Source organism: Sapajus apella, unplaced genomic scaffold (genome assembly GCF_009761245.1).
Source record: "Sapajus apella isolate SASKATOON/1434 unplaced genomic scaffold, GSC_monkey_1.0 scaffold8, whole genome shotgun sequence".
In the NCBI taxonomy this organism is placed as follows: domain Eukaryota; kingdom Metazoa; phylum Chordata; class Mammalia; order Primates; family Cebidae; genus Sapajus; species Sapajus apella.
This window is the reverse complement of record NW_022436948.1, coordinates 1737917-1763148: the sequence shown is the minus strand read 5'-3', so window position 1 is coordinate 1763148 and position 25232 is coordinate 1737917. Positions and strand designations below refer to the sequence as shown.

At 52.5% G+C, this 25232-nt stretch overlaps 2 protein-coding genes and 1 long non-coding RNA gene across 8 annotated transcripts in view; 1 reads left to right on the top strand and 2 right to left on the bottom strand.

Annotated features, from left to right (window-relative positions):
• Window positions 1-20080, bottom strand: part of ITGB2 (integrin subunit beta 2) — a 45460-nt gene extending 25380 nt beyond the window's left edge. The window contains exon 1 of one of the 3 annotated variants that reach the window (XM_032276731.1): window positions 19855-20080. The gene's annotated coding sequence lies outside the window, so the exon portion shown is untranslated. Of the gene's footprint in view, window positions 1-5728; window positions 5870-9924; window positions 10373-19854 lie in introns of those variants that run through there. The other 2 variants (XM_032276730.1, XM_032276729.1) reach the window with 2 other exon arrangements.
• On the top strand, window positions 17030-22465 carry LOC116550740. 4 transcript variants are annotated; one of them, XR_004268561.1, is made up of 3 exons: window positions 17030-17930; window positions 18318-18400; window positions 21394-22465. It is a non-coding gene; the product is annotated as an uncharacterized LOC116550740 (long non-coding RNA). The 4 variants fall into 4 exon arrangements; XR_004268563.1 differs by lacking the exons at window positions 17030-17930; window positions 18318-18400 and adding an exon at window positions 20303-20470; XR_004268562.1 differs by lacking the exons at window positions 17030-17930; window positions 18318-18400 and adding an exon at window positions 20483-20833.
• A 409-nt stretch (window positions 22466-22874) lies between these two features.
• On the bottom strand, window positions 22875-25232 carry LOC116550739 (uncharacterized protein encoded by LINC01547-like). The gene is made up of 2 exons (XM_032276736.1): window positions 24527-25232; window positions 22875-23221 (listed from the first exon to the last, which is right to left on the bottom strand). Exons 1-2 carry the CDS (start codon window positions 24593-24595, stop codon window positions 22961-22963), a joined length of 330 nt encoding a protein of 109 aa, XP_032132627.1. The 5' UTR covers window positions 24596-25232; the 3' UTR covers window positions 22875-22960.

Below are 25232 nucleotides of genomic sequence, written 5' to 3'. Positions count from 1 at the left end.
CCTTGACCTCAACCCTGCCCACGAGGGAAGCACTGGTGCAACCTCGGCCCGGCTGCAGGAAGTGGGGCGTGTCACCAAGTTCCCTGCACAGGGAGGCGGGGGGAGGGGGGAGGACCGGGGGGACTGGGTCGTCCTTCCCCAGAGAACCCCTCGGGGGCCGGGCGCCCTTTCCTCCTGGGCACCAAATGAACACAGCTAACAAGAACCCTACTTCATGGCAAGCAAAGCTCTTAACATTCAGGTTCTGAGACATGAAAGCGCCTTCAGAAGAAAACTGCAGCAGATCCGGGTCAAGCCACACACGCCCGTTTGCGGACGTTGAATCCGATGACAAAAGACAGGAGAACAGGAGCAAACATGCAAAACGAAAAGGCAGCATGGTGGCTGATGCCTGTAATCCCAGTGCTTTGGGAGGCCAAGGCAGGAGGATCACCTGAGGCCAGGAGTTTGAGAGACCCTTATCTCTACAAAAAATAAAAAAATAAAATAAATTAACCAGACATCTCTAGTCGCAGCTACTCGGGAGGCTGAGGCAGGAGGATCACTTGAGCCCAGGATGGGGAGGCTGCAGTGAACCTTGATGGCGCTACTGCACTCCAGCATGGGTGACAGGACGAGACCCTGTCTCAACAAATAGGGGCAGAGAGGAAAAAAGAAAGGAAACTTTAAGCAAGGCAGCAGAAAGAAGGCAGAGCCTTTCTGGGAGAGTGGGGTCAGGCTTCCTTTTTGCAATCCAGTGAAACCCTAACACGAGACTGCTGGAGAAACCAGAGGCCCCATAGGCCCGCTAGAACTCTGCGTCAGAGCTTGCTCCTGCCTGCGCTGAGGCCAGGGAATGAAACCCACCTTGCGCTGTCTCAGAGAAGACACACTAAAATCACAGTGGCTCAGAGCTGAGCGGGAAGTGGTGGACGATGACAGCAGGGGAAAAGGTTGGAAGGAAGAAGAGGTGGGATTCTGATGCCCACGCCGGGAAATGAAGGCTCAAGGGATGATTATAAAATGGGCATCCACCTTTTAAGCCAAAAGCTGGAGCATCGGGATGGACTTCTTTCTGCTTCCTACGAACATGATAGAGAACTGGACAGAAGCATGATCAGGTGGGGGCTGGGGCGCTGCTCTCGGATCACAGAGGTTCCAGGAAGATCCCAGGGACAAAAACAGGTCAAATCAAATAGGAACAAATAGGGGCAGAGAGGATGCAGGAGAACCTCTGATCTTGCAAAAGCAAGTTTTCTCAAGGGTCAGGGAGACGTGTTCCCACCGTTCATTTTACTACCTGTGAAGTTTGATAGTACGAATTTTAAAGGCCACAATTTCTGGCCAAATGTGATAAAATGAGACACCCCTCCCTGCACTCACACACATATTAATAAGGAACACTAAGGTAGTCTGCTAAATGCCTCCAGTCAAAGGGAAATCGAGCGATGTTTGCAGCACTTTAGACAAGGGACAGCATTCCTCCATCTAACACGACTGTCTGTTCCCCGGGTGGTGATGTGAGGCGGAGGCCCCGGATGCCCTTGTTGTGAACATAAAAGAATGGCTGCAAACGTGTAGGACTTTGGTTTTAGGGAATAAAACAATAAAGGAAATAGAAGAATACGTATCTCAGAGTAAGGAAACTTCAGCATAAAAGCTAAGGGGAGGCCGGGTGCAGTGGCTCACGCCTGTAATCCCAGCACTTTGGGAGGCTGAGGCAGGCAGATCACCTGAGGTCGGGAGTTTGAGACCAGCCTGAGCAACATAGTGAAACCCCATCTCTACTAAAAATACAAAAATTATCTGGGGGCGGTGGCGGGTGCCTGTCATCCCAGCTCCTTGGGAGGCTGAAGCAGCAGGACCACTGGAGCCCGGGAGACAGAGGGCACGGTAAGCAGAGATCGCACCTCTGTACTCTTGCCTGGGCAACAAAAGCAAAACTCTGCCTCAAATGGGGGGAAAAAGATAAGGTAGAAAATAGCGAGAAGACAGACTCTAAACACGGCGCCTGGTGAACAGAACAAATTGCAGGGAAGAAATACCTAATATTGCTCTAGTGCAAAAGGTAAATGATAATCTTCATCTCTAAAGAGATCTTAGAAATTAATAACAAAAAGGTAAACACTATTCAAGGTTATTTCAAGGCTGTGGCATCATGAACAGATAATTCACAAAAGAAAAAACAAAACTGGTTAATAACATGTGAGTCACGCTAAGAAATAACCAGGGATTTCAACCAAAATATCTCGATTCTCTGGGTAGCTGTCAACTTGGAAGATGCTTTCACAGTTCTGATGCCCGCACCGTGGAACCTCACCCAGCAACAAAACCATGCCAACAGCTGCTCAGGGCAACTTGGCTTTGTGGTAAAAAGTGAAGTTATGGGAAAAAAGAAGAGAAAGTTCCAAAATATTCTGCGTTTCTCTGGGTATTTTCAATTTTCATTATTCCTGTTTGTATTTTCCACCCTTTCTGCAATGAATGAATAAAGGACCTGTTAAAACCTGAATTTCAGGGTGGCCAATGAATGGTGTTGGAACTCCTCCTCCAGATTCCGAAGCTGCCGGCTTTCTTGTTCCCACCGTAACGTAGCTGAGGATGCTACTTCATGGCGATGGGACCTCCCTGCTGGCATGGGCTCGTCACCATTCTCGCTTACCCAGTCACCCATCCATGGGTCAGGGACTTGCCAGCCTCTCCTCTGGACATGGCATGGGGTCTCCGAGCTGCGCTCCACAGCTCCTGGACTCTGACCTCTGCTGAGACTCTCAGCACCTCTTCCCCCAGCACCTACCCCGAGTTTCCATCACACACAAAAACCTCCACCGCTCCCAACACCAACACATGGCCCCAGCGAGGCTATTTACAAATCAGCTGGGCAGGAGCTCTTCCCCTGGGGCGAACTCCTGGGTCCCTGGATGGTTGGAGAGAGCGGCAGCACGGGGTGGGCGGGGCTTCTGCTCAGGGACTGGGCTCCACATACACAGGCTTGGAGTCCAGGAGGGTGATGACCTCATCAATGCCCACGTGAGTGCCAGTTTGTGCCGAGAAGAACGGGAGGGATCATTGCTGGCATCGGGCCTGGCTTGCCGGGTGGGTGCCCCACATCACTGTAATTGCCCTGTGCCCATTGCAGAGCACCCTGAGCTGGGGCTTCCCAGTGGCCTGGCCTGTCCCCGCTGGGTGAACGCCTGTATTACTGACCCCTGGCCATTGGCATTCTCCTCTGGGAACAGGAGCCAGCCTCCGGTGACATGGCCTCAGGTGGGACCATGGCCCTCTAACAGGACAGGAGTGCAGCCAGGGGGCTCACACAGGACCTGTTCCATGGAACCGCCATGGGCGCCATGCTGTCCTATCCACAGAGGGAAATGACCCCCGGTCCTGGTACGTAGGCCAGAGTGGACAGTGCTGGGCTTGGCGGGAGCCCTGGGGAGGTACGTTCAATTACACGGTTGACTATAGAGACCACTGGAGTGTGCACAATCGGCTAGACCAAGCCCCCCAACAGATGGGGAAACTAAGCCCCAGGGACCAAATAGCCCGCTCCCCCATGCCACTTCCAGGCAGTGTGCAGACAGAGACCCTCCCCTCTCCTGGACGGCGGTGGCACCTGTGCAGGACCTCCACAGGCCCTCAGCTGGCTGAGAGTCCCCTCTCTCAGGACTCGAAGGCGTCCACAGTGGCTCATCTGTTCATTTGCTGCTGGGAGTGGAAGCTCACATGCTGAGTGGGAGTGGTGCTATGGAGCTGACACCGAACTCCCTGAACTCCACAGCCTGCCGGTCACCTGCTTCACCGAGGGCCACAGTCCCCCGGGGTCAGGCAGCCACAGAGGTCCTGGCTGTGTGGGGCATCTGTCCTGTGGCCCTGCTCAGGATGGCACATGCGGTGGGCATTGGCCCTGGGGTCGAGGAATGGGCTTAGCCATCGCCCGGCAGGGACACAGCCAGGGACCTCTTCCCGGCAGAGGGGCTCTCCCATTCACCTCCAGAATACTAAGGGGCAAGCTGGATGCCAGGCCGACAAGGACTCCGGGGATTCTGCAGTGAGCTGAGCAGGGTGGGGTCCCTTCCTAAAATGGTGAAGTCTGGAGGCCGCTCATGGTGAAGCGCTGGGCCCTGGGGATTCTGTAGTGAGCGGGCGTGCAGTTGCGAAGCCGACCATGGTGAAGCACTGGGGTAACAGTGGATGGCCCAGAGCTTCTAGCAGCTCTTGTTTCTGTGAAGCCTCCAGAATCCAGCCTCAGCTCCCAAACCCTCAGGTGTCGCGCCACCATCACGGGGAAGGTGGGTGACAGCAAATGCTCCTTTTGTCCCCCCAGCTTACCCCCAGGCTGTGCTCTCAGGCCATCCCCTTCCCTTCCCCATTGCAGCCATGCCAACCCTCCTTCTCCCCATCCAGGCATGGCAGAGGAGAGGGCCCCAGACAGGGACAGCAGGGCAGGATCCCAGCCCCCAGATCCAGAGGAGGGGGAATAGGTGTGGTACAAGGGGTGGTGCCAGGGGCAGGGTCTGCGTGCGGAGTCCTGGCCCCAAGAGTGCCGCGTCGAGGGAGGGGCCAGGTGGGCCCAGGACCCCGGGGCGTGGCTTCAATTCCCCTCCCACCAGGGCCTTGGTAACATCCTTCAGGAGCCTGGCATAGGGAGGCCAGGTCCACCAGCTGAGCCATCTGGACCAGAATCGCACAGCAGCACCCACTCCCCTACAGCAAGACCTCACCCAGCGGTCCCCACAGAGGAGGCAGGGCAGCTTGAGAGTCCCCAAGAAGGGGGGAGCACATGCCACACCACACCACGCTACACTACACACACATGTACCATACATATACATACACACAGACGCCACATTACATCACATACACACACACCATACATGCACACCATGCTACACTACACACATGTGCACCATACATGTACATACACACAGACACCACACCACATCACACACGCACACACCATACATGCACACACCCCACATCATACACACACACATACATGCACACCACACTACACTACACACATGTGCACCATACATGTACATACACACAGACACCACACCACATCACACACGCACACACCCACACCATACATGCACACACACGCACACACGTACATACATGCACACCACGCTACACTACACACACGTCCACCATATATGTACATACACACAGGCACCATACCACATCACACACATGCAGATCATACATGCACACACACACACGCGCACACTGTGCCACACTACACACACACCACAGCACAAACCACACCACACCTCACGCACACACTGCACACACACTGGAGTTGGTCTGGAGATGGAACACTGGCCAGCAGGGGTGGCGTGCAGACAGGAGGCCCTAACTCAGGTGGTGCAGCAGGTTCACAGAGGAGGCCCTGGAACCCTCCTCCTGCCCAGCCCGGAGCGCCAGGAACCCCAGCCCCCCGGGAGCTTGTGGCCCCAGCCTCATCCCCGCCCTGCTGGCCTCACAGCCCCTCGTCCTCCCATGCCGGCCCCATTCTCAGCCACAGGTGCTCCCAGCCCTCCCTGCGGCTCTGCTCTCCACGGCAGCACTTTCCCTTGCTGGGTCTCAAAGGGGGCCCTGGAGCAGATGGTCCCAAGACCCCTTCCTGCTAGACACCCCTGGGCTGGGGCAATGACCAGGGCCAGCAGGGCCACTCCTGGCCAGGGCAGGCTAATGTTCCCCTCCAAAAACCACCGTGGACACGGCAGGGCCTCTGTACACTCACCCTCGGTGCGCTGGAGGCCTGGGTGGTGCTCCTGGCTGGGCGTCGGGCCTTTGCTACCAGTCTACCCTGGGTCACGTCTGGAAACCTCAGCCGGAGGCTCGGGTCCTAAAGTCCCGACACTTCCTGTTTCTCTCAGCTCCTTCTTAGAGGAAGTGGTGGTTTATACCACTGTGGCCCTCACCCCTGCCCCTCTCTGCTCTACACATGCTCTGAAGCCAGAGAGCAACCCCTCAAGGCAGGTGGGACGTGCCATTCCTTCCATGAGGTCCTAGCGAGAAGGACCTGCCTCCATCAGATTCATATTTCGGAGAGGGGCATGGCCTCCAGGAGCGCCAGGCAGAGGAGAAGGCCCCCATTAGGAAGAACACAGAGGCCATGAAAGTGAAAAGTTTAATGATGGAAAGAAAGCAACAGTCACACATTCTGCTAAACAGCAGAATGAAAAACCCTGGAGAGCAAATTCCAGAGCTAGACAACGGAGTGGAGGAACCGGCCGAGGAGGATAAAGAGATGGGAACAGGCACGAAAACCTGGGTGCATGGACACAACCACATCCACCTACATGCAGGGACGGCAGGGGAGGGGACAGGGACAAGGACAGGGAGGAGGAGACGCTCAGGTCCCAGGGGGAAGGTGCAGATCTGGGCGGGGACGTACACGGCAAGGCCACTGAATGCCCCAGGAACAGACCCATGAGGTCCCATAATGAGGGACATGAGGATGATACCACAGAACACGAAAGGAAAACGATTACTGGCTCAGAGAGAGAGAAGGGGGCAGCGGGGGAGGGGGCAGCGGGGGAGGGGGCAGCGGGGGAGGAGAAGGGGGAGGAGAAGGGGGAACTGATTACATCACACACCTTCAGAGCAAGGCCTCAGACACATGACTGCCCTAAACTCTGTTTTATTTATTTATTTTTTTATGCTTTCAATTCTTTTTTGAGACGGAGTTTTGCTCTTGTCACCCAGGCTGGAGTGCAGTGGTGCGATCTCAGCTCACTGCAACCTCCGACTCCCAAGTTCAAGCAATCCTCCTGCCTCAGCCTACTGAGTAACTGGGATTACAGGCACATGCACCACCATGCCTGGCTAATTTTTGTATTCTTAGTAGAGAGATGGGATTTCATCATGTTGGCCAAGCTGGTCTCGAACTCCTGGCCTCAAGTGATCCACCCACCTCTGCTCCCAAAGTGCAGGTATTAGAGGTGTAAGCCACTGCACCCAGCCCCTAAACTCTGTCTTAAAGATTCCCTGCAGGAATAGACATGAAGAAATCCATGAGAAATACAAGAGCAGGCGATACAAAGTTGGGCAGAGAAATAAGTAAAAATTATTACGTCATAACCTGTTGATTTAAAAACTAGTGGTAAAAATAGTAACACTAGGAAGCAAAACTCCGGGAGGGGGCAGGGAGCACACTTGGTTCCATCCTACCCACAGAGGAAGACAGATGGCGGGCAGTGGTATTTTCATAGAAAATATCTAAGTTCATATGACAACAATTCAAGAGTCTCCCTAAGAATAAAAATAGAATGTATACACCTGAAAAAAAAAAATGAAAACATGACAAATCTTTATTGTGGGCGCGGTGGCTCACACCTGCAATCCCAGCACTTTGGGAGGCCAAGGTGGGAGGATCGCTTGAGCCCAGGAGTTTAAGACCAGCCTAGGCAACATTTGGAGACCTAGACTCCCATCTCTACAAAAAAAATTTCAAAAAATTAGCCAGGCATGGTGGCGTGTGATTATGGTCCCAGCTACTCGGGAGGCTGAGGTGGGAGAAGCACTTGAGCTTGAGAGGTTGAGGCTGCAGTGAACCATGAATGCACCATTGCACTCCAGCCTGGGTAACTGAGAAAAAAAAAGAAAAGAATCCTTAAAAAAAAAAAAAGTAAAGGAAAATAGAACAAACAAGAAAGGTAAATAAAAAGCAAACAGTAAGACATTGGGAGTAATTTCAAACCCATCAGGAATCACAGCACCTGTGGATGGGTTACATTTTCTCTTTTTAAATCAACAAAGTCTTGCATTGGAGTTCAGAAATAGAGAGACAAAACAAGTCCCAATTAAATGTTCTCTGTCAGGGGAATCTTCTTATTACAGACTTTGTCTAGAAAATCATGAAGGAGGACAGGAGACGATCATTCAGGCAAGGCGCAGTGGCTCACGCCTGTAATCCCAGCACTTTGGGAGGCCGAGGTGGGCGGACCACCTGAGGTCGGGAGTTCGAGACCAGGCTGACCAACATGGAGAAACCCCATCTCTACTAAAAATGTAAAATTAGCCAGGCATGGTGGCACATGCCTGAAATCCCAGCTACTCGGGATGCTGAGGCAAGAGAATCCCTTGAACCCGGGAGGCAGAAGCTGTGGTAAGCCGAGATCTTGCCATTGTGCTCCAGCCTGGGCAACAAGAGCAAAGCTCTGTTTCAAAAAAAAAAAAAAAAAAAAAAGAAAGAAAGAAAGAAAGAAATTAAGATAAATAAAAAGAAAAATTGCTACTGTTGAGCCTGAATCAGATCCACAGAGAAGCATCCGGGGGACATGTTAAATGACATCAAAATGACATCACAGGAATGCAACTAGCAATATCCAGGAGGAAGAAACTCCTGCAAGAAAAACAGAAAAGCACACGAGGAGAGAGGGAGGGAGAGAGGCCCTTTAGATTAAGAGACTTAATCTCTTAATAGGAATCAACTGCAATGCATGGACCTTGTTTTAAAATCATCGTTAGTTGTTTTAGGCGTGACAATGGTTTGTGGTTATGGTAAAGCATTCTCATCTTTTAGAGTTACATGTTGAAATATTTGCAGATAGTACAGTACGATGTTTCAGATTTGCTTCCAAATAAAGAGGGGTGGGTTGGGTGGGGGGAGAGTCGGGAGACAGGTTGATAAAACAAGATCACCTGTGAGCTGATCATTATTGAAGCTAGTGTTGGGGACATGGGGCTTTACTAAACTATTCTCTCCACTTTTGTAGATGTGCGAAATTTTCTGTAGTAAGATTTAAGAAAAGAAAAGAAAGATTTAAGAAAACATTTCAAGGAAGTGTAAAGTTATTGTTTCACAGGTATCAAGTTTCCGTTTTGCAAGATGAGTTGGTTTTGGAGCTGGCTGCTAGTGACGGTTACACAATACTCAGTGTCCTTAACGCCACGGAAATGTGTGCTTCAAACTGTTAAGATGGTGGATTTTACATCGTGTATATTTTATCACAATTAAACAGTAAACAGTGTAAAAAAGGCTATCAGATAAACTGTTAAAAGACAACAACACTGAAGGCTAAAAACAAAGAAATGGAAAATACACATATGTGCTAGAAAATACGAATATATCACATAACGTTCAAAAGATATAAATCAAAGCGAAATGCATCAAATGAACAAAGGAAGATGTAACTAATGAGAGTTGCAATCCACAAAGATAGTTCAGTGGCCATAAACCGTAATGTACTGAACAAAGTGGCTTTAAAATATGTGAAGCAAAGACTGGCAAGTACATAAGCAAACTGACACAGCCCAGACAGCAAATGTCTTTAACACATCTCTCAGAAATAAACACATCGGGCCTGGCACAGTGGCTCACACCTGCAATGCCAGCCCTTTGGGAGGCCCAGGTATGCAGATCACCTGAGGTCAAGAGTTTGAGACCAGCCTGACCAACGTGGTGAAAGCCCATCTCTACTAAAAATACAAAAATTAGCAGGGCATTGTGGTGAGTGCCTGTAATCCCAGCTACTGAGGAAACTGAGGCAGGAGAATCACCTGAACCTGGGAGGGGGAGGCTGCAGTGAGCTGAGATCATGCCGCTGCATTCCAGCCTGAGTGACAAGAGTGAAACTTTATCTCAAAAACAAAACAAAACAAAACAAAAAAACAAGAAAAGAAATAAACACATCAAATAGAAATGAAAATTTGGCAGGCAGAGAAGTAAAGAATTTGAGGAATGTAACCCTTCATCTCCAACTTGTACACAACGTGTCACAATCTGGGACAATGATAAACAGATAATTACTAGACCAGAAAGATAATATCCACACATTCTAAAGCAGAAAGCTCATAAGGAGGCCAAATTCGTGGACACAATTGAATCAAATTAAATGCTGGCCAAAGGATGGCATGAAAGAAAGAAACCAGCACTCCTGAAGAGTGGACCCAAATATAGCACAGTTGGCATAAATGCATGGCAGGACTTACGCTACGGGGTAGTCAAGAATCAGCCTTGATGTGCTAGTCTGAAGCCACGTGAGTCACATGATGCATCTCAGAACGCAAACTGAGATTGTTCCGAAAAGCAAAATGCGGAAGGAGGCATTGCAGAACACCACGCACCTCGTCCCCACAGACCCACACATCTCTGAAGACAGAGAAGGCAACGGGCCTGGGACACAGACGCTGAGGGCTTCAATTTTCTTCTGTAGAGTTTTCTTTACTAAAAAGGAAGAAAAAGTTTTGGGCAAAGTCAGGCAACACATTGAGATTTGATAAGGTGAGAGGCAGGCGTGTGGGGATTGGTGCCAGTGTTCTCCACACTTTTCTGTATTCTTAAAATAGTTTTTTTTTTTTTTTTTTTTTTTAGAGGAACTAGAAGGGAGTGACTACAAATGAGCAGAAGGACCTTTAAGGGGGTGGAAATATTCTGAAATTAGACTGTGGTGATGATTGCACAACTCTGTAAATTTTCTTTTTGTTGTTTGTTTGTTTCTTTCTTTTTTTAGTAGAGACTAGGTCTCACTATGTTGCCCAGGCTGAGCTCAAACCCTCCCTGTGAGCCTCGCAAAGTTCTGGGATTACAGGCATGAGCCACATGCCCGGCCCACAACTCTGTAAATTTTCTTAAAATCATCATACACTGAAAAAGAGTGAGTATTGGCTTGTAAATTCTACTTTGATAATGCTGTTAAAAAATAAAATTAAAGATATTTAGAAGAACAAAACTTCAGTAGCTTCTAGTCCCAGCTAAGACAGAGTAAGTGGAGTGGACTCCACGTCTGTCACTGAGCACAGCTAAGACACCACACAGAATAAAATGGCAGCAGACAGACTGTGGCGGGAAATGGAAATGGGAGGCAGGACTGACGGCGTGGTCGGGGTCCTGCCTCTCGTCCTTCCATGTCTCCTGGCTTCAATTCACAGCAGCCTGAACCCCAGAGCAGCACGGTGAGCACGGCCAAGAGAAATCCTCCTTTCTGGTCAGTGGCCTAGAAAGGGGGATGCCCTGGAGATGGACACAGCCAGGGGAGATGTGCTGTTTTCGGTCTCCTGCTGTTGTCTCAGAGGCAAACCCTGGTCCTGAAACTGCACTCCCAAAGCAGCAAAAGCAGTGGCCACAGCAGCAGGAGCGACTGCAGGAGCCAGCAGGAAGTGCGTGACATGCCCGGAGTCAAGGGCCAGAGTATGAGAAACCAGTAAGAAGGGGAGGAAGGCAGCAAATCACACTGCCATGTGTGTACCTATGCAACAATCTTGCATGTTCTTCACAGGTACCCCAAAACCTAAAATGCAATAAAAAATTAAAAAAAAGAGGGGCTCAAGAGAGAGATCCCATAAAGCTTTGTACAGTTCTAGACTCCGCCCTGAACTGAACCGGTGAGGAAATGACCCCAAAGAGCAAGCCAAAGGTTTTGAGAATTGAACCATGGGGTAGACCACTGACTGCTGGGGTCTCAGATTGGCCTTCCCCAAGGCCAGTGTGAGTTGGATGCAAATATACCACACAGACTTTGGAAACCGAACTCATGGCTCACGCCTGTAACTCAGCACTTTGGGAGGCTGAGGTGGGAGGATCTCTTGAGTTCAGGAGTTCAAAACCAGCCTGGAAACATAGCGAAACCTCGTCTCTACAAAAAAATACAAAAATTAGTTGGTGTGGTGGCACATGCCTGTAGTCCCAGCTACTCAGGTAGCTGCTGTGGGAGGATCACTTGAGCCCAGGAGGTTGAGGCTGTAGTGAACCAAGATTGCACCACAGCATTCCCTCCTAGGTAACAGGGTCAAAAAAAAAAAAAAAAGAAAGAAAGAAAGAAAGAAAAGAAAAAATAAGAAACCAAACTCACATGGGAACCGCAGCCCACAAGAGGCAGGTCTGGACTTAGACCACAAGGTCTAACCCTAACCAGACTGACTGCTAGCAAAACAAAAAGATCAGTGTTGTCCAGTCAGCCGATTTTAGTAGAATCCAGAGTCTTATTAAAAAATATTCAAAATGTCTTTTTGATACAGCCCAAAAGTACTCAAACAACAACAAAGAAAACCTTGAGAACTTGTAAGAGCAAAGTCAATTAACAGATGCCAACTCTGAGATAATCTCAATGCTGAAATGATCACATGGAGCATTTAAAACAGCTGTTATAAACATGTTCGATGAAGTAAAGATGAGAACTCTTAAAACAAATGCAAAGGTAAAAATGTTTGATAAAAAAACATTAAAAATGAAAAATACAATAACAGAAAAAAAAATTCAGTGAATGGGCTCAACAGGAGAATGGTGAAGACAGAATATGGGAAGTAAAAGTTCCTCTTCAAAGTTTCCTTTCTTGTTAAAGAATAAATCATAAGTGTGCTAATAACTCTTTGTTAAGCCCTATCCTATGTAGCTGTTAAACATGCCATGCTTACAGGCAACTAGTATATTCTACGTCCTTGTACTTTAACCAAGATATCTGTGCTGGACGTGCTCACAGGCCTGTCCCCGCTCACAGCCTATGCCTCTTACCTGTTTAGAAAAGTTTTAAGTTGTTCACCACTCGGGTTTTAGTTTAGATTGCTAGGTCTGGCTCCAACCAATGGAAATCAGACATAGCAGTAAGGATGACCCCAGATGCCTAAGGGATAAATATGTCTGCTTTTCCTTTGTTCATTGTACTCTTGTGGCAAGATGGCTAGCAAAGGTACCCTTCCTGCAGTCCAGGAAGTAAAAATTGCTTGCTGAGAGACTTGAACCATGGGGTGGATTTTGTCTCAGTTCTGTTTTTTCTTTGTGGCACCAAGCATCTGTTTCCAACACAGAGGAAAAGATGAGTGAACTTGAAGACCAATAGAAATTATTCAATATTCATGACAGAAAGGGAAAAAATAGATCCAAATAAGAACACAGCCTCAGAGACCTGTGGAATCATATCAGGTGGTATAACGTTTGTTCATTGGAGTTGGAGAAGAGGAGGAGTAAAAGATTGGTACAGAAAGAAGTATTTGAAGAAATAATGACTGAAAATTTCACAAATTTGGTAAAAATATAAATTTACAGATTCAAGAAGCTCAGTGAACTTCCAAAAGATAAACTCAAAATAAACCAAGCCTGTATGTACCATGTTAAAACTGCTGAAAACCAAAAATAAAAACACTTAAAAAGCTTCAACCAAAAAAAAAATGATATTCCACAGAGAGAAACACCCATTTGAACTGCACATTTCTCATCAGAAACCATGGCGGCCAGAAGATACTAAAACATTTTAAAGTGCTCAAGGACAAGAAATGCCAACCCAGTATTCTATATCCAGCAAAAGTGTTCTTCATGAATTAAGAAAAAATAAGGCATTCTCAAATGAAGAGAAACTAAGAACATTAGATCCCAGCAAACATGCTCTGAAAGAAAACTGAGGCAGAAGGGAAATAATACCAGAGGGCATCTTGGAAACTCAGGAATGAAGAAAGAGCAACAGAAGTGGTAACATCTGGGTAAATAGGACGGACCACTTTTCTTCTCTTGCGTTCTTTAAAATATGTTGAGAGCAAAAATTATAACATTGGTGGGGTTTTCAATGTATATAAATGTAAAATATGTCACAGCTACAGCAGAAAGCAATGACGGTAAAGGAGCTTACACTGTTGTAACATTTCTCTACATTTACTTGAAGTGGTAAAATACTAATTTCATTGTAAGTGGACAACGAAGTGTTTCATGTGTAGCCCCTAAAACCCTATAAAGAGGAGGCTGGTGGAGGGAGTGAAGGGGAGGGGCTGGGGCCCTGGGGCTTCCAGGAGCCATGTCCTTGCTGTCGGGACCCAGACCTTCATTCCAGGGACTCACTCATCTTACTACCCCCATCTGGTATGCCTGTCTATTGCACAGGCTGGGAGTCAGAGGCCAGGCATGTTTTTCTTTGTGGAAATAAAAGTGAGTAATTGGTACATTTAGTGTAAAAATATCAGGTGCGGCTGCACGGAGTGAAAATCACAGGCTCCAAGGAGCCAGGAGGCCCACTGCCTGCCCTTGCACTTTGATGAGGAAATGGGGGCCACAGAAGGAAGTGTAGCAGCACCTGCACCCATGGGGGCCACGCCGGGCAGCTTCCCAGGCCCCTGCCAGCTGAGCAGCCGCAGGAGCAGGTGGATGTGGATCCCAAGCCAGGACCGAGGAGTCCATCCCTGAGAGTGGAGGGAGTCAGGCAGGTGAAAGGAGCCACATATCTGGGTACAGCGGCTCATGGTTTCTCATCTGCCCAATGACAGAACTAGGTTCTGGAGCCAGCGTGGGTGAGCTAGGCTCCGGAGCAGAGCGTGGGTGAGCTAGGTTCTAAAGCCGGGCATGGGTGAGCTAGGTTCTGGAGCCGGTGTGGGTGAACTATGTTCTGGAGCCGGGTGTGGGTAAACTGGGTTCCGAAGCTGGCATGGGTGAGCAGGACTGCAGCGGGATCCTGGGAACAATCTTTTCCCGCCAGGCAGCCCAGAAATTCCATTTGCAGTCACTTTCACTTATGTTTTCCAGAAAACTGACCTGATGCCCTCAGGGGTTGGTTGGTCGAGCCTTTCCCTGTGCTGGCCTGGCAGAGCCGAGTGCTCCGAGGCTGCCCAACCCTGTGCTCCAGAACACACAATTGGGTTCAGGAGACAAGCACGTCAGCCGACGGCCATGACACAGGGCAGATGAGAGGGACCCCAGCGTCCAGGCGTGGAGGCACTGGGGGCAGCCCAGCGTGCATAGACAGGGAAAGAGATTCAGAACCTGAGGGCTGCTCTCCCGCCCTCCTGTCCTGGACACTGGCCTGGGCCCCCCAGCTTCCCTTCACCCAGCTTCCATCCGGTAACACTGAGCCCCAGCACTTAGGAAGAGGTCTCTCTGTGAAAGGTGGGATTCTCGAAGTTTCCACAGAGGAGACCCCATAGGAGCCGGGTCCGAAGGTTAAGAAAGACGCTAAGTATAGAGAGGGCCAGCGGGGTGGGGGTTCTGGGCTCACTTCACAGAGGGGATTGATTGGGGAGCTGCAATATTTTGGGAAGAGTCAGGTCAGGGGTTTATAAGGGATGAGAACGGGGTCTACACCAGCCCAGAGGACCCCTGGGGTCTGGCCCCAGTAGATGTCCAACTGGCAGAAAGCCCCTTCCTGCCTAGAGAGCACTGCCTCGAGGACCCTGGGGACTGCAGGGCCACGATGCTCCCTCCCCAGCGTCAGCACCTCACTTCTCTCTCCGCCTGCCCTCCCACCTGGCTGCAAACTCCCCTCCAACCCAGCTCAGGCCTCCTCCCAACCTCACACCCATGTAGGCCTTCTTTCTTCTCACTTCCCACTGTGACTTCCTTCTGCAGGGTTGATTGAGCTCCCTTCGCAGGCTGGGGGCAGGGGCGGGGGAGGGGCTGCAGGGAGGGCTGGTGGAGGAGGAGATGACACACTCCCTAGAGGCGAGTGGGGAGGGCACGGGGCAGGAAATGGGGTTGGGCACCCCACGTGGGGTGCTCCAATAAGCTCTTTGTCTGGGATCCCCCACAGATCCACACAAACAGGCCGACCACCAGGGCTGGTCCCAGGCCACCCGAGGAGTGCAATGCAGAAATGGAGATCTGCCCGGGCAGCCGGGTGAGGGTGGGAAGGAGGGAGGGGTGCAAGAAGCTAGGGGAGCCTCCATCCTGGACTTACCCCCCACCTCCGCCCCCCGCAGCTGGGAGCACATTTTCTCCCTCCACCGTCCTCTGCAGGGTGTGACCCCTCCTTGAGGGAGGGAGCTGAGGAGGTGGCATTCTTGCTTCCCTGACCCACCCAAAGGAAGATTTCACAGCCTAGCAAGGGCTCGGAGGCAGGCTCACCTGTCACACCGTCCAGGGATAGACTGACCACCGGCAGCCTTGGCTGGGCAGGGTGGGGGAGGGTTATGCTGAGAAGTGTCTTCCAGGCCCCCTGGGGGTGGGAAGAGGCTCGATATTCAAAGGATATGGAGCGAGAAAAACAGTTAAGCCATGATGGACTCAGGAAACCAGATAAAGAACTGTCATTCTAGCCGGTCCTTGGCCCGGCAGTGAATGGAAAGCAGCAGCTCTAACGTGGTGGGACGGTGGGAGGCAATGCCCTCATCCCCCAAAACCAGCTGCGCCACCTTCCCAGACCACTCCAGCCTCATTCCTCCATCCACCCCTCCCTGCACCCCATGAAGGCCACTGACCGGAGAGCAGAGCTGTCCAGAGAGCAGTCAGGTCGGGTGGGTGAGTGCCCTTACCCTCACTGAAGTTCTGCCCTGGACTCAGAGTGGGCTCTCCCTCGGAGCATGCCCCTCTTCTTCCTGACACTTCACATGTTTCCTTTCCTATTCAGTTCATGGTTTCTGCCCCCGCCCAAACGGAGCCACTGTTGCAGGAGCGGCCGCGGGAAACAGATCTCTCCGACACTGAATATTGGAGGAAGGAGTTTATTTGGCCAGGAGCCAGGTGGCATATTTGCCTAATATCCAAGTCCCCCTAACAAAGGAAGCTTCCTTCTTTATATAGGCTTATACTTTAGATGTCACATGTGGAAGAATCTTAGGTTTATAGCTTAACATGAAAATGGTCTCTGTTTACAGTCTTAGGAATTACATATGAAAGGGGCTTCGGTCTACAGTCTTAGGAATGAAAAGGAAAGTTTACAGTCTTAGGAATGAAAAGGGGAAGTTGATCTGAGATACCTGGGTCTCCCTCTTCACCACGAGATGTCTCCAAGGAAAGTCGGGGCAGCCTTCCTCATCCTTGGTTCCTGTGACTTGGTTTCCATGGGGCTTTCGAAGCTCAGGGACCCTAAGCCTCCATCAAATCTAATTACCCACCCTGTCTGAGCACATCTGTGTTGCCCCATGCCCCTCGGCCCCCCCAAACCCTGCCCACACAGTTTCCATCTTGGGTTAGCCCATAGGCTGGCCCATGTGGCCCACGTGTTACCTTCACCCCACTGTGTCCCTACTGATGGGGAGCTGTTCCGTCTGGGCCATAGTGTGACACTTCACACATGAATATGTCCCGTGGGTGGCATCTGGGGCCTCCCCCTACAGTGAGGAGGGTGACGACTGCAGAGCTCACTGGGCCTCAGGGTACAGGCCTGGGTGTCACAGAACACAGAGACAGTGATCCGTAAAAGTGAGCTGCGATGCCTCTGCTAGGATGGAGGTGGGCAAGCTCCTCCCTGGAGGGCAGACGGTATGTGTTTTGGGCTTTGCTGGCCACATGGTCTCTGCTGTGACTACCCTGTACTCAGCTCTGCCATTGTGGCAGCAGAGCAGCCATAGACCTTCTGTTAGTGAATGAGTATGACTGTGTCCTAATGAAACTTTATTGACGAAAGCAGGTGGAGGGCCAGCCTAAGGGCAAAGGGCTGAAATCTGTAGGTCTCTGTTCTAGACCAGTGACTCTCTGAAGAGGAAATGGGGCATGGGGAGTGGGGACAGTGTGTGGGGGAAGGGGTGGCACACAGGCATGTGGGAATGGCATGGACATGGAGAACACTGGAGGTGGGGAGGAGCTGGAGAAGCTGAACTCTGACACTGGCCCCTGGGCGACACTAGGTCTCTCCACAGCCTCCTCTCTTAGCCTCTCCCTCCAGTTTCAAAATGACTACTCCTCTGAGGGGACTCAGGCTCCTCACCTGGTTCCCCAGTTCCCACCGGAAAGCCTGAGTGGGTGTTCCAGCCTCTGCCCCACCAGGAACCCCTGGAAGGCAGCACCCCCAGGCAGGGACCTTTCCCCCCTGCCCCTCCCTCCTCCAGTTCTGGGTCCTGGCCAAGAGACAACTTCTCAGCTCAGAGGGACCTGACCAGGAAGGTCCAGGCCCCTCCACCCAGGAAGCCCCTGCAGGCGAGAGGGCGGCCCTCCCTCCTCCCTCGCCCTGTCAGTTTTTCTTTCTGATAGAAACAGCAGCAACTCACACACAGAGGAGCTGGGCAGGTGAGTGGCCCGCATGCTGGGCTGCAGAAAGCCGGGGCTACAGCCCAAGGCACCAGCTGGGCAGGGGGCTGCACAGCCTCAGGTGAGTTCCTGAAAGGCACCCTTTTTCCACTTGCAAATGGGGTGACAGTTCTGCTTCCCAGGCATAGCAGACAAAGTGTGGGGACTGCAGAGCCTGGGAACACGGGTGGCAGAGGGGACAGGGCCCAGAGACTGCTGAGGGAGGAGGGTGTAGGGGCAGGGAGGCTGGTGAATGCAGCAGGGGCAGGGGTGGGAGGGGCGTGAGGCCCAGTGGGGCTGGTGAATGTGGGGAGGGTGGATACAATGCTAAGCATGTCCTCCTGGGGCCAGCAGAGCAGGGGTGTGGCTGAGTGGGTCTCTTACTCCGATTTGGGTGGGACCCCATGAAGTCACACGTGGGGGAGACCTGGCAGGGCCGACAGCCTTGCCTGATCCTTTCACACTTTAGCAGCAGCAATTCCAAGCCCAGAAAGGCTGCATGGCCAGGGAGAACAGAGGCCCCAGAAGGCTCTTCACCGCGGTCTCCACGAGGTAGGACAGAGGAGATTTTAATGTGTCAACTGTTTTCTGTCTTTTCCAAATTGTCTATGGTAGTCAGTAGCCATGTATTCATTTTATAATCAGAAAAGCGTGTTATTATAAATCAAGTTAAATGGCTTCAAAGCAAAAGCACCCAGACCCCGGAAGCCTGCCCCTCTCTAGCTGGGGAAAGGGACAAAGTGTAAGGAAAAGGCACGGAAAGCTGGAAGGACCCCTGGGCTCTGGGACCCGACCCGAGGGCGCTGCCGCCAGGGCACTGGGAAGAGGCTCTGCTGGGCGAGGCTGGTCTCCCACCCACCCCAGCACAAGGCTTGCTCAAATCTAGACTTGGCCTCCGCCCCCAGCCTCTTCCCCTTGCCCCACCCCCGCCCTCACCACTTCCTCTCAATGGTCCCTGGGAATTACAGCACGATTATTTTTATTGCAAGAGTTTCCCAATGGGGGAACTCCACTGTTGGGGGAAGCAGCAACGGAAGAAGGGTTTGTAGTGCCCTGACATAAACTGGTTATGAGTAATGTATAAAAGAAACGGGGAGGAAGGCCTCTCTATGCCAGCATATTCCCAGGAACAGTGACCTAAGCTCTGATATTCCAAACGCGGTGCCCAAGGACATCACACTCCCTTGATGCACAGGAATGTAACCAGGCATGCAGGCTCCTTGCTAAGCCCGCTCCCACAAGCTGCACTGTCAATTGATAAACATATGCTTTTAGCTCTTGAGAAACCCACATACACAGCCACTGCTGTCAATCTTACATGTGGCGCACCTTCACCAATTCACCCAGCCACGTGCACTATAGATAAAAGTGATTGTGTTCAATAAATACGATGGACACCAGAGCTCGGGGCCTCTGCTTCCTCTAGTTCATGCAGTGGCTCCCTGGTCCCACTTATGCATTCTTAACCTTTTTCTCATTCCTTTGTCGCCCCTGAACTCGGGGTACCCACAGGTGGTGTGTGGGGGCTGGCCCCCTACACTCCACAGCCCAAAAGATTTGCATCTAAGCTTCATGTAGCATCCTTGTGCGTGGACAGCCAGAACCGGGCCATCCCTGTCCCTGTGCACAGAGGCGCACAGGTGGGGTCTGGCAATGCGTCCCAGGAGCCAAGAGGGAGGAATGCGAGCCGAGACGCTTCTCGGAAATTCGTTATGAGAATGTGTGGGTTATGGAGATGCTCAGACTGCAAACCGTACTGCAGGCACCCAAATGATCATTTTTAACCCCAGACGACCCTGAACCAAAGCCAAAGGCTACAGGTCGCTGGGGCAGAGGTCTCTCGAAACCAGCTGTCCCCTCCCGGCCTAGGCTCACCAGGGCCCCGCCCAGCTGGGGGGATCCCTTGGTGGGACAGTGAGACTGTGAGTCAACAGCACCCAAGTGCCACCGCGTCCACCCGGCACCCGCGACCCCCGAATCCGGACCCCCGGCGGGCAGCGGCTCACCTTCTCCTAGCCCCGGGTTCCAGGAGAACTGCCGGGAGGTGGCCGGGGTCACCCTTGTGGAATCAGGCCTGGCAGAGGCGGGGGGGGGGGGGGGGGGGGGCGCGGGCGGGGCGGGCTTCGCACCTGCCTCAGTCTCTCAATCCGTGGCCCGGGGGATAGAGCCGCTGGCACAGAGGCTGCGGCAGGTCCCAGCGGGTGCCCTGGAGCGTGGCGCCTCCTTCCCTGAGCCTCTTCCCTGGGCACGAGGGTGGGTCCCGAAGACCGAGGACGCCGCCTCTTCTTTCCCCCGCCTCCCCCCGCCCACAGCGCTGCTTGGAGCTGCTCTGCAGGTGCGCAGAGCCTCCCCCCGCCCCGCCGACACAGCAACCCGGCCCCGGCCCCGCCCCCAGCCGTACCCCTTGGCGTTTGCTCCCAGCCAGCCCCGGGCAGCCACTGAGCAGGTGCCATGAGTAGGCGCTTCCTGGAGCTCTTCATGTGGGTCCTCAGAAAACCCCCTGGCAGCCCCCACTGTAGAGACAGGGAAACTGAGGCTCAAGCAGGGCAGACTTTGCCCAAAACCTGCAGTGCGCTCCGATTCCCCGCTCCGAGCCCGGCCGCCTCCCTGGGGCGCGCGAAGGTAGCTTTCCTTTCCCGGGAAGCGCGGAGGCCGGAGACCCACACTCAGACCAGGCGGGGGCGGCGCGGGACAGCGGCCGGGAGCACTGAGAGGGCGTCCAGGGCCGGGTGCTCCAGGCTCGGCTCCTGGCGGGTGGATGGGGCCTCGCGAGGCGTCCGGGCTGCCGGAGCGGGAGGAGCAGCCGCGGGGTCCCGTGGGTGGACGTCGCCGTCCCTCCTAAGGCGCAGCCGGTGCTTTGGGACCCGGGGGCAGAGCCCGCGCCTCCCGGCGGGCTCCCCGGGGTCTCTTGGGGTCTCGGGCGCGGAGGCTGAGGCCCGGGCTCCGCAGTAACCCAGGGCGGCCGCGGGGAAGCAGCGCCCTCAGGTGACTCGGAAATGGGTCAGAGGAGCCCGGAGAAGGATGCAGCAGAGCACCGGGTCGGGGCCGGCGGAGGGCGGAGGGGGCGCTCTGAGAAGGTTCAGGCCAGGGCGAGGCTTTCAGGGTCAAGGCCTGCCCACCCTATCCCGTCCCCTGGGGAGGTGAGGGGAGCAGTGAGCAGAGGGGCCCGGGTGGAGAAGGCGCTGCTGGCCAGGGGCGGGGCAGGAGCCCAGGTGGGGACTTGGGGTGGCTGAGGGGACCCTCCGGCTGCAGAGACAGGGAGGGGAGCTAGGGCTGTGGCTTGGACAGGTGCTGGGAGACACCGGATGCCCTTTATTCTGAAGGGGGATGTGCTGCCTGGGTCCTCTGGGACCTAGAAATCCATTTCAAGACTTTCAGGAGTTTCAGGTGGAGACAAATGCCCTGCACAGGTGAAACTGTGGCAGTGGCAGAGTGTGGGGTAAGAGCCATGGAGAGAGGAGGCCACTGAGGCGGACGATGGGACAGAGGGAGGGAACCAGGATTTTTAAAAACACATCTGAGATGTGTTTGTTTTCCTTTCCCAGAGAAAGTGTGGGCAGAAGCCAGCTCTGAAGCCCAGGCTGCCCAGCCAGCACTGGCAGAGCCGAGGGAGGAAGGCGGGGGCAAAGCTGCATCTCCCTGTCTTGGACATGAGCCCCGGAGATCTGGAAGGAGGCAGATAGGCCGGCGAAGCTGAGCAGCCCTGACCCCAGGGCCCCCCGTGCTCCTTGGAGAGTGGATCATTGCCAAGTCATGACTCCCTGCTATCGGGCACCGGACATGGGCCATGTGCTGGCATCTGGCTGTTGCAGGACTGAACCCGCAGGTGGTGACTGCCTTTCATGTGGTGACTGCCTTCTGGAGGCCTGGCTGGCTGACACTTTGCATGGCTCCTAGAGAAGGGGGCTGTGAGTGGAGTCTACGGGTCACAGCCATGTCCTGGGTGCCACGAGGCAGGGCCAGGCTGGGGTGGGGAGGGGCTGGAGACAGGCTCCTGCCAGTTCCGCCTCTCACTGGTGGTCTTCATGCCTGGGAAGCCACTGGGGACTTGGGAAAATGCAGGAGGCTGGGTCCTGCCTCAGGGTCTCTCACTCAGCAGGTCTGGGTGGGGTCCAAGACCGCACCCCTCACAGGTCCCAGGTGAGGCGGGTGTCCTTGGGCTCAGTCCGCCCAGCACCCAGGGCCCGGGTTGGGACAGAGCTGTGATGCAGGCAGGCCGTTCCCCCTGTTTTCTGGGAACATCACATCATCTTAGCTTGGAACCGCAGGCATCCAGGATTGTTATTCACATCCCTCCTCCATGTTCTTCTTTTTGATAACTTTCATCAGGTTTGTCAGGAGCTGCGCTTCCACTAGGGAGGCCCAAGTGGAAAGCCTCTTCCTTGTCCTCCAGGAGAGAGGAAAACCTACAGTTACAATTCCAGGGACAAGAGCGATGCATGTGAGGTGTGGCAAGTCTCACGGTTCAACCAGGGAAATCAGAGATGGCTTCCTGGAGGCAGTGACACCTGGACAGGCTTCTCCACTGAAGGAGGGAAGCGAGTGGGAGGAGCTGAGTGGGAGGAACCTATCACTTAGTGGGAACTGCACAGGCAGAACCGACAACCACCCCCACCCTAGGCCCAGAGCTCTTGGAGAGAGCTGGGCCCCTTGGGGGACACCACATAGTTCCCACTAGATCTTAGGTCTTGCCCCTGCTGAGACCTCTATGCCTGTCCCAGGCTGAACCAAGGTTTTCTGACTCTAAGTTGCTGCATTTTTACTAAGGGATGGAGGGACACTGCACCTGCAGGGGTCCAAGCCCAGCGCTGGCTCTGCAAGGATCCGGCCACTCATACTGTGTACCTCCACATGGGGCATCTGTGGGTCTCTCTGAAGGTGGACACCTGGGCAGCCTTCCTGAGGGGTCAGAGCACCCCTGCAGGCATCAGAGATTCCCTCTGTCCCTTTCACCGCTGGCCACGGCTGGGGCAGAGCAACACCGCGTGGTTTGGGTCTGGACAGCCGTGAGGCCCCACAAGGCCCAGCGGGCCCCTAGCCCCCTCTCTGCACCCTGAGGCTTCACCTGTTGGTCAGAAAGAGGAGCAGAATCCCAAATAAGAGTGCAGGGTGTCACCTACCAGCTCCAGCCCCGGGGTCAGAGTGGGGGGGACTTGGTGCTTCTGTCCAGCAGAGGCTGCACTGAAGACACCCAGGCGGGGCGTCACCTGCACGATCAGCTGCAGGGCCGGGGCTGGGGCTGGTAACTGCTGCCGCCTCTTGGCCCGCAGCGTCCTCGCACGTGCTGCTTTGGTCCTGACGGGCAGGGTCCAGGCCTCTCATCAGACCAGGGTTTCTCCCCATGAGGCCCGGAGAGGAGCCTTCTGGCCACTCCTGGTTCCAACAGGAGGAGAGCAGCAGGCCTGAGCTTGGTATATACACCAACTGCCAAACATATCACTATGTCTTTCCTGAAACTTCTCTTTAGAAAGCTTCTGTTTGTATGCACAAGGCAGTGTGCATGCAAGCATGTCAGTTACAGCAGGAGATGGGGAACAAGCCATGTGGGAACTGATGGAGCCACAGCCACAACCAGTGTCCTCTGCAGCCGCTGTGGACTGCTGGGGGAGTGGAGGCAAACGTGAAGATCTTTATGACGTAAGAGAAGCCAGGCGTGGAGCAGGGAAGAGTCAGGTTTATTTGGTGTGAACCACAGGATCACCAGAAAATATTGCTTTCACAGATAAAACTCTCTTTGTATAAAAGTCTCTAGAATGGCGATAGGAAATCTATAACCATGATTTCAAGTGGGAGGGAACTATGGTCTGGGGTCAGGGGTAGAAGGGGAACTGTTCACTGCAAACAGCTCTTAGGGCGTTTCCATTGGGATCAAAGGGTCGCTGATCCTGCCACTGTGACCTGAGGATTACTTCTACCTAAGGCACTTGAAAGACAGCACAGGCAAGAGTGTCATTGAATCTCTCCTTTTCTTCCTGAAGACAGATAAAAATGCCCACGTGAAAGATGCCCTCGCTGTACCAGGCAAAGAAATATTCTCTACAGGGAGGTAAGTCATAGCTGACAGGATTCTATACAAACAGACATTAATTAAAGTAATTCCTATCTTCCTTAAGCCTCCCCATACGGTTTACTTTCCATGACTGCCTCTTTGTTCAAGCTCGTGCAAAAGCACATAGGTTTCATCACTTCTTTGGGTCTTTGCTTCCTTATGAGGCTCCTATGCCACATAAAAGTTATATTACATTTGTATACATTTCTCCTGCCAATCCACCTTATTTCAATTTAATTCCCAGGCCCAGCCAGGACTCTAAGAGGAGGGAGGTGGATATTTGCTTCCTATATTACTTTTTTAAAAAGAAAATCTGGGGCCAGGTGTGGTGACTCACGCCCATCATCTCAGCATTTTGGGAGGCTGAAGTGGGAGGACTGCTTGAACCCAGGAGTTCAAGACCAGCCTGGGAAACATAGGGAGATTGTGTCTCTACAAAAACACAAAAAAATTAGCCAGGTGTGGTGGCACATGCCTGTGTTCCCAGCTATTCAGGAGGCTGAGGTGGGAGGATCACTTGAGCCCAGGAGGTCACCATTACAGTGAGGTATTATTGCACCAGTGTTCCAGCCTGGGCAACAGAGTGAGACCCTATCTCTTAAAAATTGTTTGTTTAATTAATTAGTTACCTGATTAACACAGTTCCTTATTGTTGAGGGATTCTCTGCTTCGGTCCTTCTGCAGCCCCACCCATACATGAATGGCTTCTTTTGAAGCTTCCTCCTTTGTACACGGGGCAAGTAAAAAAGTTCTTCTTCAAAGTTTCCTTTTTTGTTAAAGAATGAACTTGCTAATAACTCTTTGTTAAGCCCTATCCTATGTAGCTGGTAGACATGCCATGCTTACAGGTGTGTAGTACATTCTATGTCCTTGTACTTTAACCAAGAGATCTGTGCTGGTTGTGCTAACAGGCATGTCCCAGCTCACAGCCTATGCCTCTTACCTGTTTAGAAAAGTTTTATTAGTCAATCAGGTTTTAGTTTAGATTGTGAGGTCTGGTTCCAGCCAGTGGAGATCAGACATAGCAGTAAGGAGAACCCCAAATGCATAAGGGATAAATATGTCTGCTTTTCATCTGTTCGTTGTACTCCTGCGGCAAGATGGCTGGCGAGAGTCCCCTTCCTGCAGTCCAGGAAGTAAAAAACTGCTTGCTGAGAGATCCTTTGTCTCAGTGCTGATTTTTCTCTGTGGCACTAAGCATGTTTCCAATACACAGGTAAGTATCTTTGTCTCCGTCTTACTCTGTTTTGTGCTGCTGTAACAGAATACCACAGACTTCGTAATTTATATAATGAACAGAAATTCATTGGCTTATGGTTCTGGAGACTGGGAAGT

Excerpts from the sequence above, each read along its gene's own strand:
- LOC116550739 (XM_032276736.1), bottom strand. The coding sequence starts at position 24,595 with ATGTATGGGTGGGGCTGCAGAAGGACCGAAGCAGAGAATCCCTCAACA. Across the intron at positions 23,222-24,526 it reads TAAGGAACTGTGTTAATCAG|GAGTGGCCAGAAGGCTCCTC; the intron begins GTAACTAATTAA and ends TGTTGGAACCAG.